The sequence below is a fragment of the Mixophyes fleayi genome, chromosome 6, assembly GCF_038048845.1.
Source record: "Mixophyes fleayi isolate aMixFle1 chromosome 6, aMixFle1.hap1, whole genome shotgun sequence".
Taxonomy (NCBI): Eukaryota; Metazoa; Chordata; class Amphibia; order Anura; family Limnodynastidae; genus Mixophyes; species Mixophyes fleayi.
The window spans coordinates 214,132,900-214,146,448 of NC_134407.1; the positions used below are offsets into that span (position 1 = coordinate 214,132,900).

The window sequence follows — 13,549 nt, forward strand, 5'->3', positions numbered from 1 at the left end:
TATTAATGAAGATATTTGAGTAAGAGTTCTAAGCTTGGACCATTTCGCAAGAGTGGGCCCTAAAGTAGGATGTGAGGTCTTGGGTAATTTGGCAAGCCAGATTAATGTAGTACTAGGAGAATCAAGATATAATGATTCGATCTCTACCCATTGCTTCTTTCCCACCTGGACTGAAATTTCCATTATCCTGGTTGAGATTGCAGCGTCATAATACGATGGAATGTGAGGAAGCTGGAGACCCCCCCAAGAGTCTTCGTCTAAATAATATCTTGTGCTTGAATCTAGGGCGCCTCCCACTCCACACAATGTCCCTCACCAGACTATGGATGCCTTGAAACCAAAAATCGGGTATTAAAATTGGCAATGTCTGTATAAGGTAAAGGAGCCGGGGCAGAACATTCATTTTTATAATGTTAATCCTACCCATCCATGTGAAATTCTTGCTCTGCCACTCTCTCAGGTCAGCTCGGAGGCTCCCCAGAAGTGGTTTAAAGTTAAGGGCGTATAAGCGCTGGAAAGTATAATGTCTAAGTATTTCAATTGGGAGGGATGCCAAATAAAAGGGAAGGCACATTTTAAACCTTCCACCACAGAGGCCGGGGTATTAATGTTCAAAGCCACTGACTTGCCATTGTTGATTTTAAAGTTCGACAATAAACCAAATCTTCGAAATTCTTTGACCAAGTTGGGTAGAGAGACGACCGGGTTGGTAATAACGGCCAGAAAGTCATCCGCAAATAAAGCGGGTTTATGTTCTCTCTCGCCTACCTGGACACCGGATATATTTGGGTTGGCCCTGATAGCTCTTGCCAACGCCTCCATGCATAACACGAATATGAGTGGAGAAAGCGGACACCCCTGCCTAGTGCCATTATTTATCACCACCGGTTCCGAAAGATCGCCATTAATTTTGATTTTAGCCATGGGTTGTCGATGCTAATCCCAGATGTTCAAGGAGCCCTCTCATAAACGGTCAACTCACACGGTCAAAGGCCTTTTCTGCATCTGTAGACAAAAGCATTGAAGCCGTTGTTAAGCGTGAAGCTGTATAAATCAAATCTATAACCTTGGTGATGTTGTCCCGTGCCTCAAGACCCGGAACAAAGCCCACCTGATCTGAGTGAATCAGATCTGGAACTAAATATTTTATTCTATTTGCGACAAGTTTCCCGTACAGCTTAACGTCCATGTTCAACAAGGAAATGGGTCTATAGCGTGCACATTGAGAGGGGTCCTTCCACTCTTTGGGGATCACAGTTATATGAGCTTCCAGGCTCTCTGGGGAGAAAGCGGAAGCGATCTCATTAAAGGCGGCACCATCAGGGGAATCAACTTATCCTTAAAAGTCTTATAATATATAATATGAAATGGAAAAGCCATCAGGTCCCGGATGGGTTCTATTATTTTTATTAAATATATGTGATTTTAAAAAGGGTGTTCGGGCATACAGGTGGGCCCTCTACTCATAAGATTGCTCTGTATGCGGACGACGTCCTACTGTCTATTACTAACAACAAAACATCGGTGCCCCCCCTCTTAAACGAGCTAGACTTAAATGGCTATTTCTCGGGCTATAGGATCAATCCAGACAAGACAGAGGTTTTGGATTTTGACGTACCGGCTACAGACAAGCTGTTACTGGAGAGCTCATTTCCTTTCCAATGGGGTCGCCACAAAATCAAATAGCTGGGTGTTTTTAACACAAAGCACTATCGACATCTTTTTCAAGCTAATTTACCTCACCTACTCGATCAAGTAAAAACAGACCTTACATCGTGGTCTCAGCTTTACATCTCCTAGATTGGTCGCATTAATGCCGTCAAAATGAACATCCTTCCAAGGCTGCTCTACTTCTTTCAGACTCTTCCCATTCGCATCCCACCATATGTTTTTAAATCCCTGCAATTCCACGTCTCTAGATTCGTCTGGTCGGGTAGACGGCCCCAAGTCCGACTTAAGGTTCTTCAGAGATTTCCGCGGGGAGGAGGCTTGGGGATTCCTGATTTCCAAAGATATTACCTCTCCGCCCAACTCGCTCGGTGTGTTTTATGGTCTGGTCCGACGGAAGCCAGAGTTTGGTCTAAAAATGAGGCAGAGGGTCTGGGATTGCTCTCTTTATCTTCTTCCCTATGGCTCCCAAGATCTCGTCGCCCTAAACGCTTGTTACTTCATCCAGTTTCACATTCTCTATCAATTTGGGACTCATCATCCCAGAAATTTGCCTGGTCTCCCCATCCTTCCCCGGTTATTCCGCTATTTAACTCTCCGGAATTTCCTTCAGGACTTCATCACAGCTCATTCCAGCCAAGGTACTCGTGGGGAGTCATTTACCTTAATCATCTATCCACCTCTGCAACTTTTCCTCAGTTTTCTGAAATTCAATCACATATCCACATCTCCTCAAAGCACTTTTACCAGTTTTTGCAACTTCGCCACTTTCATAGTGTTCTTAAAGATCTCCTTTTATCCCGACCTCTCTCCACCTTTGAAGCCCTCTGTCTACGCCAATCTTCAACTAAAGGTCTAATATCAACGCTTTACTATGAACTTGCTCCCTCCTCTTCAACTCTTAGAGCTTCCCATGTACTAGCCTGGCAGCTCTTCACCTTGGTAAAGAGATGCTGGATGAGGAGTGGTCTGAGATTTACGAAAATGCTGCCTCTAGTTCCATTTGCGTTACAATTAAAGAGAACGTTCACAAGGTACTATACCGATGGTATTATGTGCCTTCGCGCCTTTGCAGAATTCTCCATGACTCATCTGATCGGTGCTGGCGAGGATGCTCCCATGAAGGCACATTCCTCCACATATGGTGGTCGTGCCCAAACTGGTCAGGTTTCTGGGTTGAGATTAGAGGCCTGATTAATTCAATCCTCCAGGTGGACATACCCCTGGAGCCCAAATTCTTTTTACTCCCTATGGGGGCTCCCTCGGCATCCCGACATCAGAATAAATTGATTAGGCACATTGTCTCGCCAGCTACTTGCCAAATAGCGGCAGATTGGCGTATGCCTCCCTCCATGAGGTCTATAATTCATAGAGTCTGGCAGACTCAATGGATAGAGTATATGACCAGTAATTTTTGGAACTGCTCGAGAGCTTTCACCAAGGTTTGGGACCCATGGTTATCCTTCTTTCAGGCGTGCCTGCCCTTTACATAACCCAGTTCTAAAACCTCATTTCTTTCTTCGACTTCTCTCCCCTTACAATGGATCTAGTCACTTCTTACCCTCCTTCCTTTTCTCCCTCTTCTCTCGCTCCTTTCTTCCTCTATACACGCTCTTTCCTTCTTTCCTCCTTCTACAAAAACTTTGGGTCACTCGCTACTACTTAATTTAAAAGTTTGGTTGACTTAGCGTTTCACATGATCTACGCTGGTCGTTGACTTTGTTACTTTTTGTCTATTTTTGCTAAGTGTATTCACTCTGTCAATCGTTCTCTGTTGTTATCTTGACTTGCATAAATAAAACTTAAAAAAAAAAAAAAAAAAAAAAAAAAAAAAAAGGGTGTTGTAGTTTTCTAAACATTTTGTCCCTAGAGGGGGTGCCCATTTGTTTTTGTTTTTTGGCAGACCCCACTCCCTAGGGAATCCAGCCCAGCGCTGAACAGCCTGGGGTTTGTTGTCATTATGGCAGGGTGATCCCTGCCACGTGTCCCCCTGCTATAGTGCCACCCACCCCAGGCTGGTTTGCCTAATGCTGGTTCTGTGAAAATCGGGCGGACCCCACGCAAATTTTTCCCCCGATTATCATGAACCAGCAGTAGGCTGGCAGCACTGGGGTTAATAATGACCCCACGCTTTTTTTAAAAAAACTTTATCTGTATTTAAACTTTTAACAGCCGCCAGTGATGTGTTTACTAATCACGCAGATAAATGAGGACAACACAGGAGAGTTAGCTAAACACGGGAGTGTTTGACATCGCAGCAAATCACCAGAGATGACCAGCGATTTTGAAGTTTAGAGTAAAAATCGCAGTTTAATACATGTGGCGACTTGAGGACTAAAATTGCGGGTCATCACCCGCGATTTCCTGCCATTTTAAAATGCTGGGAAAAAAAAAAATCGGACCCTTGATACATTTACCCCCATGTGTCTGTGAATGAGCTCCTATATGTGCCTGTGATGAGGCAATCATGGAGGGCAGAGAGAAAGGATGAATGGATGATATGTTCATACAGATAATGCAGTATAGTGAAGTACATGATAGATTGGAATTTATTTAGCGATTAATACATAATAACGTGGAGATAGATGTGTAATACTTAGGCAGTATAAAGTTTGGTCAGACAAAGGAATCGCGTAGGTCTCTCTTACAGATTTCTAGTTGGGATGCGCAAGCATAACAACTGGGATTCCTTGTTAACAGTTGGCCGAAAAAGTAGCAAATTACATTATATCCCAGTAATTAATGAGGTTAGTTATTCATAAGATCAAAGGCATTGTATCATTATTATGGCGGAACACACAGGATCCTTTAGCATTGTCTAGACCAGGGGTAGGCAACCTGCGGCTCTCCAGGTGTTGTGAAACTACAAATCCCAGCATGCCTTGCCACCTATCTGCTGGGTATCTAATGGCAAAGCATGCTGGAGAGCCGCAGGTTGCCTACCCCTGGTCTAGACAGGAGGAGGAGAGAGCACAGTGACAGGAGATAGTGACAATATCTATATCAGAAAGGAGCACACACACAGATCACACTATATCTAACAATAGCCTACCTAATATATCAAATACTAAAATGCTAAACAATTCTCAAGTTCAGAGTTGGTTGCAAAGTAGCATAAGCACAGGAGATAGATATTTTGCCCTGCAGAAGTGATCAGCAGACTGATTTCTGGCGGGCTTTTGCTGAGGAGGAGTTACACTGGGGAAAGCACAACCTCATTGGCTCAGTGAAGACATGGTGCTGTACATAGGACAGTTCCCCTTTCCATGTCAAACCAGAGTGGGGCTTACTTGATGGTGGACTCCAAGTGACCTCTCTACCCAGCCACCGGATGTCCTGCTCTTCCTTTCCAAAACAGGACCACAGCCAGCCTGACATATGAAAGGACAGGTCCCACCGCTAATGGAGTGCAGTTCGTTTAGCCAGCGCTATGCTTGTTGCCACATTCGCTATCCTCTCTGACGACCAGGTGAACCCCCAAGGGAGCCATGAGAGTAAGAGGTGGGAACAGCAGAGAAGCGCTGAACTAGCGGTTATGCCGCCTCTCAAGCAGTGAGCTCATAGACAACATTATAGTCTCTGCCCAAGCAGCCTGCTTAGGAATAAAGTAAAGTAAAAAAAAAAAACATGGTGAAGCAGTGTCCTAAAAGTAGGATGAATGAGAAAATCTATTAATTAGTGTTACGCGGACATTCTACTATTTACCCTGTACCGTATCACCCACTCCATTACAGACACTTGCTGCTCCTCCCTCATCTACTTCACTGCCCTCTCCTGTGTGTAGGAATGAAAAAATTCACACAATGTATTTCTGCACAGAAAGTCTGCCAAGCTGTCAATCAAACTCTTCCTCCTTAGATAGAGAAGCACCTCCCCCCTAACATGTTATCCTGCTGCAGAGGAGTGAGAGCGAGCAGGGTGGACATATTTAGTTTATGTATCTAGTTATTACACGTACATTCAGCTAAGTAATACACAGCCTGTCATGTTTATTAATGTCACATACTGGTTTTACATGCTCATTATATTCCTCTATAACTTCAACTTTAATTTCAATCACATATACACCCTATATAACCCTCTAAACAATAGACATATTTAATAATGTCTAATTTAAGGGACCAAGACTAAACAAAGTATAATAGTGTATAAGATCCACACAGCTTATATACAGATAATATAGTTCAGTGTCATTTTGTATTTGATGAGAACCTCAATTAATTTACCTGATATTCCTGTTGGATGCTGGGATTTTCCTCTGTATGATCCTGAGAATAAAGACGGGGACATCTCTCTGGGGTATCTCTGTTACTGGATGGATCTGTAGGAAACACACAGTGACTGAATACATTGTTTATATCAGATTATCACATCATGTGTATCTAGGTGACCCTCACAACTGCTCTCTCCTTTACAATAAATGAAAGTCGCAATGATACATTACACAAACGGGCGTTCGTCTAACTCTGAATCAGGCCCTGTGTGTATATGATTATTCTGATGGGTCTTACAAAGGAGAATGTAACTTTTCTGTCTTTAGTGTTTATTACTCACCTGTGCTGATATCTGTAGGGGTTTCCTCCTCCTTACACTGCTGATCACCCCTCACATACGTCTCTTCTTCTCCGATTGTATCTTCTACTTTCATATCCATCAGGTCACAACTCTAAATTGGACACAAAACAATAAAAATAGCAAAAATCAATAATGTCTGATTTTTTGTTTTAAGTCATGTAACTTTTTAATGCCCCCCCCCCCCGACAAACAAAAACAAACAAAAAATAAACAAAAACACAAAACAAGACACAAATAATACCAAAGCATAACGATTCATAGATGTCACCAATACTGTGGCCAATGGTGCTTACGGTGGGACCCCGGGATACCCCGTCAGAACAACCGGACAGCTAGTCCATTGAGGATATATCCGCTTAAAAGACTATGTAAGTGAAACCATACCATCTGGTCCAAATCTTACGGCATTTGTTGTTTGCATTTCTACATGTATTTCTCATGCTTTATAGCGGAGTAACAAGAGCTCACCAGATGTGAAAGTCAGGAGGGTCCTGGGCAAGCCAAGCATGAGCTATAATGACTTTAGCCAGGGTCACCAAACTAAAAATATATTTGAAAACAAATTTGTCTATAAGGTCCTCAAGGGATATACCAAATAAGCACCACTTGGGACCAATGGAGGGAGCAGCAGGCACAGTATCAAGAAGACAATCCCAGATCTCACAGCAAAAACTATAAACCACCATAACATATGCCAGAACCCACTACCAAGGGAGCTACATTTTGGCCTTAGCGTCAGATCTACAACCCATGCGTGATAGCCTGAGTGGGGAATAACAAACTCTATGCAAAATGCACAGATGTATCTGCTGGTAGCGGAGTCATGGGGTGGCGTCACACATGCTTTTAAGCACGTGGGACCAGTCCTCGTCCAGGAGTAGACCCAAATCCGTCTCCCAGCTGGACCGACAGGAGTTCAGGTCATCCAGGGCCAGGGAAAAGTTAAGAGTGGAATACAGTATAGAAATGGTATGTTAGATGCCAATAGTGGACAATACAGATTTTACGGGAAATGCTGGAGCTGGAGTGGGGAGTAGAGAACTGGGTGTTACGGGTGTGTCACAGTTGGAGATAGCAATAAAATGTAGTATTAGGGGATCCCAACCTCCGGAGACAATTGAGCAAATGACTTTAGAGAAGCACCTTCATACAGTTGGCCTATAACAGTAAACCCATGTCTACTCCATATATTATAGTATTGTAGTTTATCAAGTTCTGTAAGGGAGGGGTTATGTCAGAGAGAAGTGAGGGGATCTAACCCATGCAATTCACCACATCTCAATCACCTATCTATCAGGGAAGCCTGTCTGGGGCACCATCAACAGAACCTTCAGGGGGGATAATGACTCATGCAGAGAGGGCCCTGATTGCCCAGAGTGAAAACCAATCAGAGCCTCCGGAGGTGGACTTGCCAACCAGCTAATCAGGTGCGTGAGCTGAGCTGCATAGTAATATAGGCAAGGCAAGGCAAATCCCTCATCACCCTTTGACCTACAAAGCGTGGGCAGACGTAGACTAGCCCTCCCGTCTCCCTACACAACAAAGTAAATGAGCCTGTCGATACCCCGGAACACAGATTTCAGGAGATAAATGGGTGAATCCTGAAGAATATAGAAATTTAGGTTGAACAATCATCTAGAACAGGTTGATCCTGCCTGTCACTGTGAGTGGGAGTATTTTCCAAGTCTGAAATTTATGTTTAAAGTATTAAACAATGGCGTCAAGATTTAGGGATACAAAGTCAGAGCTGGAGCGGGAGACCCATACTCCAAGATACTTGAAACAGAGGGTCCACTGCAGGGACTGGCGTACAGGAGCGGCTAGGGGCATGAAAACTTGTAGTGGAAAGACATAGGACTTTCCCCAGTTAATCAGTAGTCCAGGGAAATGGCCAAAGCAGTCAACAGTATAGAGGAGGTGGTTCAGAGAGGCATCCGGATCAGATAAAATGAGAAGCATGTCGTCCGCGTAGAGGGCTATAGTATCTCGTAATGCCCCTACAGGAAGACCAACAATCTTTGGATGTGCCCGGATTAAACATACCGGAGGCTCAATGGCTAGAGCAAACAGTGCAGGAGACAGGGGACACCCCTAATGGGTGCCCCGCCCCAAGCAAAACAGCAAGGTGGTGTGACCGTTCATCCAAACATTGCCGAAGGAGCAGAGTACAGAAGCTGGACCTACTTGAAAAATCTGTCTTCGATCCCAAATCTATGGAGCTCCTCCCACAGGTAGACCCATTCCATAGAGTTGAAGGACCTGGCTGCATTGAGTGGCACCACCACATCCCCTCCTTCGCTTCATGAGGCAACTGAATGTGAGTGTAGAGGTGACGGAGGTTGGAGATGGTGGATTTACTGGGCGTAAAGCCTGTCTGATAAGGATGGACTATTTGTGAAATGACTGAATTTAACCGAATGGAAAGGATCTTGGCCAGGATCTTGCCGTCCGTGCACAAAAGGGAGATTGGGCGGTAGGATTCAGGGTAGAGGGAATCATTCCCAAGCTTAGGCAGGGTGACCATCAGCACCTCAGACATATATGGCGGTAAACTACTCACCTCAAAAGGGCGCTGGAAAGTGTCCAATAACTAAGGGACAAAAGGTGAACGGAATTTCTTGCATAGGTCTATAGAGATGCCTCCACCACCTGCGCCTTGTGGTTTGGGAGCGTGAATATGGCCAGATCAATTTATTGCACAGTAAGGGGTGCAAATAATGTCTGATTTAATGAATTGAGAGTAAGCAGAAGATTCTTAGTTTGGAAGATCCACACAGCTATTCTACAAATCAGATAAGGAAAAGTCACTTTGATGTATTAGTATTTGGCGAGACCCTCAATTCCATCTACCTGATAGTCCTGTAGGATATTGTGAGTTTCGGCTGTGTGATGCTGTGAATATAGAGGATGCGGACATCTCTCTGGGGAATCTCTGTTACTGGATCCATCTGTAGGAAACACACAGTAACTGAATACATTGTTTATATGATTGTAAGATGATGTGTATATAGGTGGCCATCACAACTGCTTTCTCATTTACAAGGAATTCAAGCTTACCCAGTGATGTGAGGGGCTGGTGATTCTCCATCATCACGTCCATGTACAGACCCTTCTGTCCTTCAGTGACATCCTGACACCTTATAGGAACCTTACACACACAATGATACAGTGATCACCCAGACACATCCCCTGGTGTTACTGTATAATGTCCCATTCCCAGCAGTCACCTCTCCAGTCAGCAGCTGAATGATCTTGTTGGTGAGTTCTAGAATCCTCTGGTCATTGTTTCTCTCATGTATCAGTGAGTGAGGTGGAGGCTCTGTGATGGGGCTCTGGGTCCTGCTCAATCCTCCTGACACACGGGGAGGGCTGCTGGGTGTCACACACTCGCCAGATTTCTTCTTCACCACTATGTAATCCTGTGTATTAAAGAGACAAAAACTCATCAAAAAGAGTAGACACCCTTTATTGGTTCACAGACCCTTTTTATTTTGTGTGCAATTTTTCTTTACTAAATTCTGCAGCAGAATTAACAGTGGGTTACATAAGCATTTCTAAGTAACTAAAATGAATACAGTTTTTCACAATGTAATTCAGAAATAATTATTAAGAGAAGTAGAGAGAAAGGATAAAGAAAAGAAACAGAGTGAGGAGAGCGGCCAGGAGTGAGAAGGGGTAAAAGAGAAAAAGGGAGGGGGGTAGGTGGGGTCAGAAGGAGGGGGTGTTGGAGCTACCTGATTAAGGATGTTATTAGGAAGGAGCACTACCTGCTGGTAGGTGGGGGTTGAGCTTATCAGCGGTATCAGTTTTCCTGCATCCTGAAATGCGAACCAGAGACACCATGTGGCACAGTAGTCTGCAAACCTATTGGCTGAGGAGAATATCAGCTAATCCATTGATCTATAAAATTCCATTCTCTCGAGCCATTCCCTGATGAACGGGGGGTTATGGATTATTATTTAGTAGTCAAAAAGCAGGATTGTCAGGGACCTCGTCTTTCAAGATATCAATAGAGACTGCTATAACCCGGGCCTAGAAGGGTCAGAGCATTATATAGTCCCACCATATATGTACCTGGACCACTGTGGCATTTCCAACAAACGTCCGGGACCCCGGATATATTCTTGCTAATTGTGCTGGGCATCTATACCAGCGGGAAAGGACCTTGCAGTGTGTTTCCAAGACTGCTACACTAGTGGAGCATGCATGTGCAGTTTCAAAGAAATTTGGGCAGTCTGCTTCCTGGACCCGGTCACCTAGATCTTGTTCCCAGGCTCTGGTTTATCTGGGTAAGGAGTTATATAGAGTTTTGATGAGGAGTTTATAGATTGTGGAGAGGAGATGGGGAGGGCAGCTGGAGGCTAGACAGGTTGATTCAAATGTCATGAGATCCCTTCCTGTGTCGTTGCGAGGGAGCCCCGAAGTCAGGAAAGGTTTAATTTGGAGAAATCTCCAGATTATCCAGTTCAGTAGTTCCTATTTAGCTTGGACAAATTTCAAAGGAAGACACACCCGAGGGGCTAATCAGCTGGCAGACACGTGCGATTCCAGCCTGTGCCCAGGTATTGAATGGACAGACTCGCAGGCCCGGCGGGAACAGTGGATTGCAAAGATTGGGGACAAAGGGGATATCGGTGAGGATATATGAGTAAGTAGTCGGTGTCTGGACCACTTTGAAATTGTAGGGCCAGTGGTGGGATATTTAATAGAATGCAATTTACTCAGTCCCCTCAGTTCTCCCCTCACCACTAATTATCACAAGTCCTCACTGTATTCTACTGTTACTGGGCCCTGGTCTAGTTACTTCCTCTTCTGCTCACAGATGTAGTTATATCACTGTGACATTCCCAGAATCCCTCACTTCTCCAGCTAGGTTCATGTTTTATTAATAGAGATAATAGTGATATAATTGTGACATTTCCACAATTCCTCACCTCTCCAGTCACTAAGTAGATGATTTCCAGGGTGATGTTTAAAATATTCTCAGACTTGTGACTCACGTACGCGTCCATAATCCTTGTGACAGTCAGGTGATATAGACTCTGCCTTGTAGATGGATTAGAAAAAAAGAAAAAAGTAGGTAAGAACATTGATGCAAAAACAGAAGTAAGAGGCTCATTTATATGAAGCTAAATGCAGTTATACCAGTCATTATACGGACGCATTATGCGGTCTTATTGTTAGGCATTGGTATGTGCTGAATGTTCTGTACAATGTATATAATGGACTGATATGAACAGGATTTACTTTCTTGTCATACAACACATACTACAACATTACATTTAAGACATAAAGGGGGGTATTCAATTGTTTGTTTTAACGCGCTAAAACCCAAAAAAACGAGCGCTCTAAAAAAACTTCATATTATACGGTAATTTTGCGCGCGTAAATAGTTAATACGGTACTTACTCGCTGCCAGCGGGCTGAATTTCAGCTCGCTGCTCAGGGAGCTGCGAGATGAAATTTAGCGAGTAATTACCGTATTAACGGTAATATTTTACCTCGTTTTTTTGGGGTTTAGCGCGTTAAAACAAACAATTGAATACATATATATAATTTATGCCACAGTGTGCATGCTATGCAATACCAGGAAAGTAAGAGGGAAAATACATAACATTATTAAATAATATTACCTGTATAATAATAACACAGCATCGGAGTCTGCTCCACCTGTATAATAATAACACGGCACCAGAGTCTGCTCCACCTGCATAATAATAACATGGCACCAGTCTGCTCCACCTGTATAATAATAACACGGCACCAGAGTCTGCTCCACCTGTATAATAATAACACGGCACCAGTCTGCTCCACCTGTATAATAATAACACAACACCAGAGTCTGCTACCCCTGTATAATAATAACACGGCACCAGTCTGCTCCACCTGTATAATAATAACACAGCACCAGAGTCTGCTCCACCTGTATAATAATAACACAGCACCAGAGTCTGCTCCACCTGTATAATAATAACACGGCACCAGAGTCTGCTCCACCTGTATAATAATAACACGGCACCAGAGTCGGCTCCACCTGTATAATAATAACACGGCACCAGAGTCTGCTCCACCTGTATAATAATAACACGGCACCAGAGTCTGCTCCACCTGTATAATAATAACACGGCACCATAGTCTGCTCCACCTGTATAATAATAACACGGCACCATAGTCTGCTCCACCTGTATAATAATAACACAGCACCATAGTCTGCTCCACCTGTATAATAATAACACAACACCAGAGTCTGATCCCCCTGTACAATAATAACACGGCACCAGAGTCTGCTCCACCTGTATAATAATAACAACACGGCACCGGAGTCTGCTCCACCTGTATAATAATAACACAGCACCAGAGTCTGCTCCACCTGTATAAAAATAACACGGCACCAGAGTCTGCTCCCCCTGTATAATAATAACACGGCACCAGAGTCTGCTCCACCTGTATAATAATAACACGGCACCAGAGTCTGCTCCCCCTGTATAATAATAACACGGCACCAAAGTCTGCTCCACCAGTATAATAATAACACGGCACCAGAGTCTGCTCCACCTGTACTGTAATAATAAATATCATTACCTGCTGCCAGACACATACACGCGAGGTCTCCGCTTTATTTCACTCACTTCTCACCCGGAAGTACTTCCGGTCTGTGCCTTGTCCCTGTCGTATTATGAGCTCCAAAGGCTTTGACAAAATGGCCGCCGCTGTGTGTAACCGGGGACAGAGCGGCCTCATTGCCTGAGGAAGTCAGCTGTTCAAACGGGGCGTGTCTATGCTAGCCAGTGGGCGTGGTTTCACGGAGTGGTTTGTTTTATTCTTAAAATATGTTTTCTAATATAATATATAATATAATATATAGCCTCACAGATGTGGTGCAGGAAGTACTGACATCATATTATACTGCACAGCTTTATACTGACATTACCAGCATATTTCTACAGCCCAAATACCTTATACTAATAATATATATTACCTATACTGTTATATCCCACATTACTGTAATACTTATACAGCCCAGATACCTTATACTAATAATATATAATATCTATACTGTTATATCCCACATTACTGTAATACTTATACAGCCCAAATACCTTATACTAATAATATATATTACCTATTCTGTTATATCCCACATTACTGTAATACTTATACAGCCCAGATACCTTATACTAATAATATATAATATCTATACTGTTATATCCCACATTACTGTAATACTTATACAGCCCAGATACCTTATACTAATAATATATATTACCTATACTGTTACATCCCACAATTACTGTAATACTTATAC

The 13,549-nt window shown here is 43.4% G+C and overlaps 1 protein-coding gene across 5 annotated transcripts in view; it reads right to left on the reverse strand.

Moving 5' to 3' along the window:
• LOC142159786 (uncharacterized) overlaps positions 1 to 13,549 on the reverse strand; it is a 164,864-nt gene that overhangs the window by 118,686 nt on the left and 32,629 nt on the right. Inside the window, exons 1-7 of one of the 5 annotated variants that reach the window (XM_075214514.1) lie at positions 11,877 to 12,110; positions 11,178 to 11,289; positions 9,471 to 9,662; positions 9,301 to 9,391; positions 9,094 to 9,191; positions 6,223 to 6,334; positions 5,895 to 5,989 (exon numbers count right to left, since the gene is read on the reverse strand). The exons of 1 other annotated variant lie outside the window; for it this stretch is intronic. In XM_075214514.1, the coding sequence (XP_075070615.1) occupies positions 5,895 to 5,989; positions 6,223 to 6,334; positions 9,094 to 9,191; positions 9,301 to 9,391; positions 9,471 to 9,662; positions 11,178 to 11,289; positions 11,877 to 11,956 (780 nt within the window). In that variant the 5' untranslated portion in view covers positions 11,957 to 12,110. Of the gene's footprint in view, positions 1 to 5,894; positions 5,990 to 6,222; positions 6,335 to 9,093; positions 9,192 to 9,300; positions 9,392 to 9,470; positions 9,663 to 11,177; positions 11,290 to 11,876; positions 12,114 to 13,549 lie in introns of those variants that run through there. 3 more of the 5 variants (XM_075214513.1, XM_075214515.1, XM_075214517.1) reach the window with 3 other exon arrangements.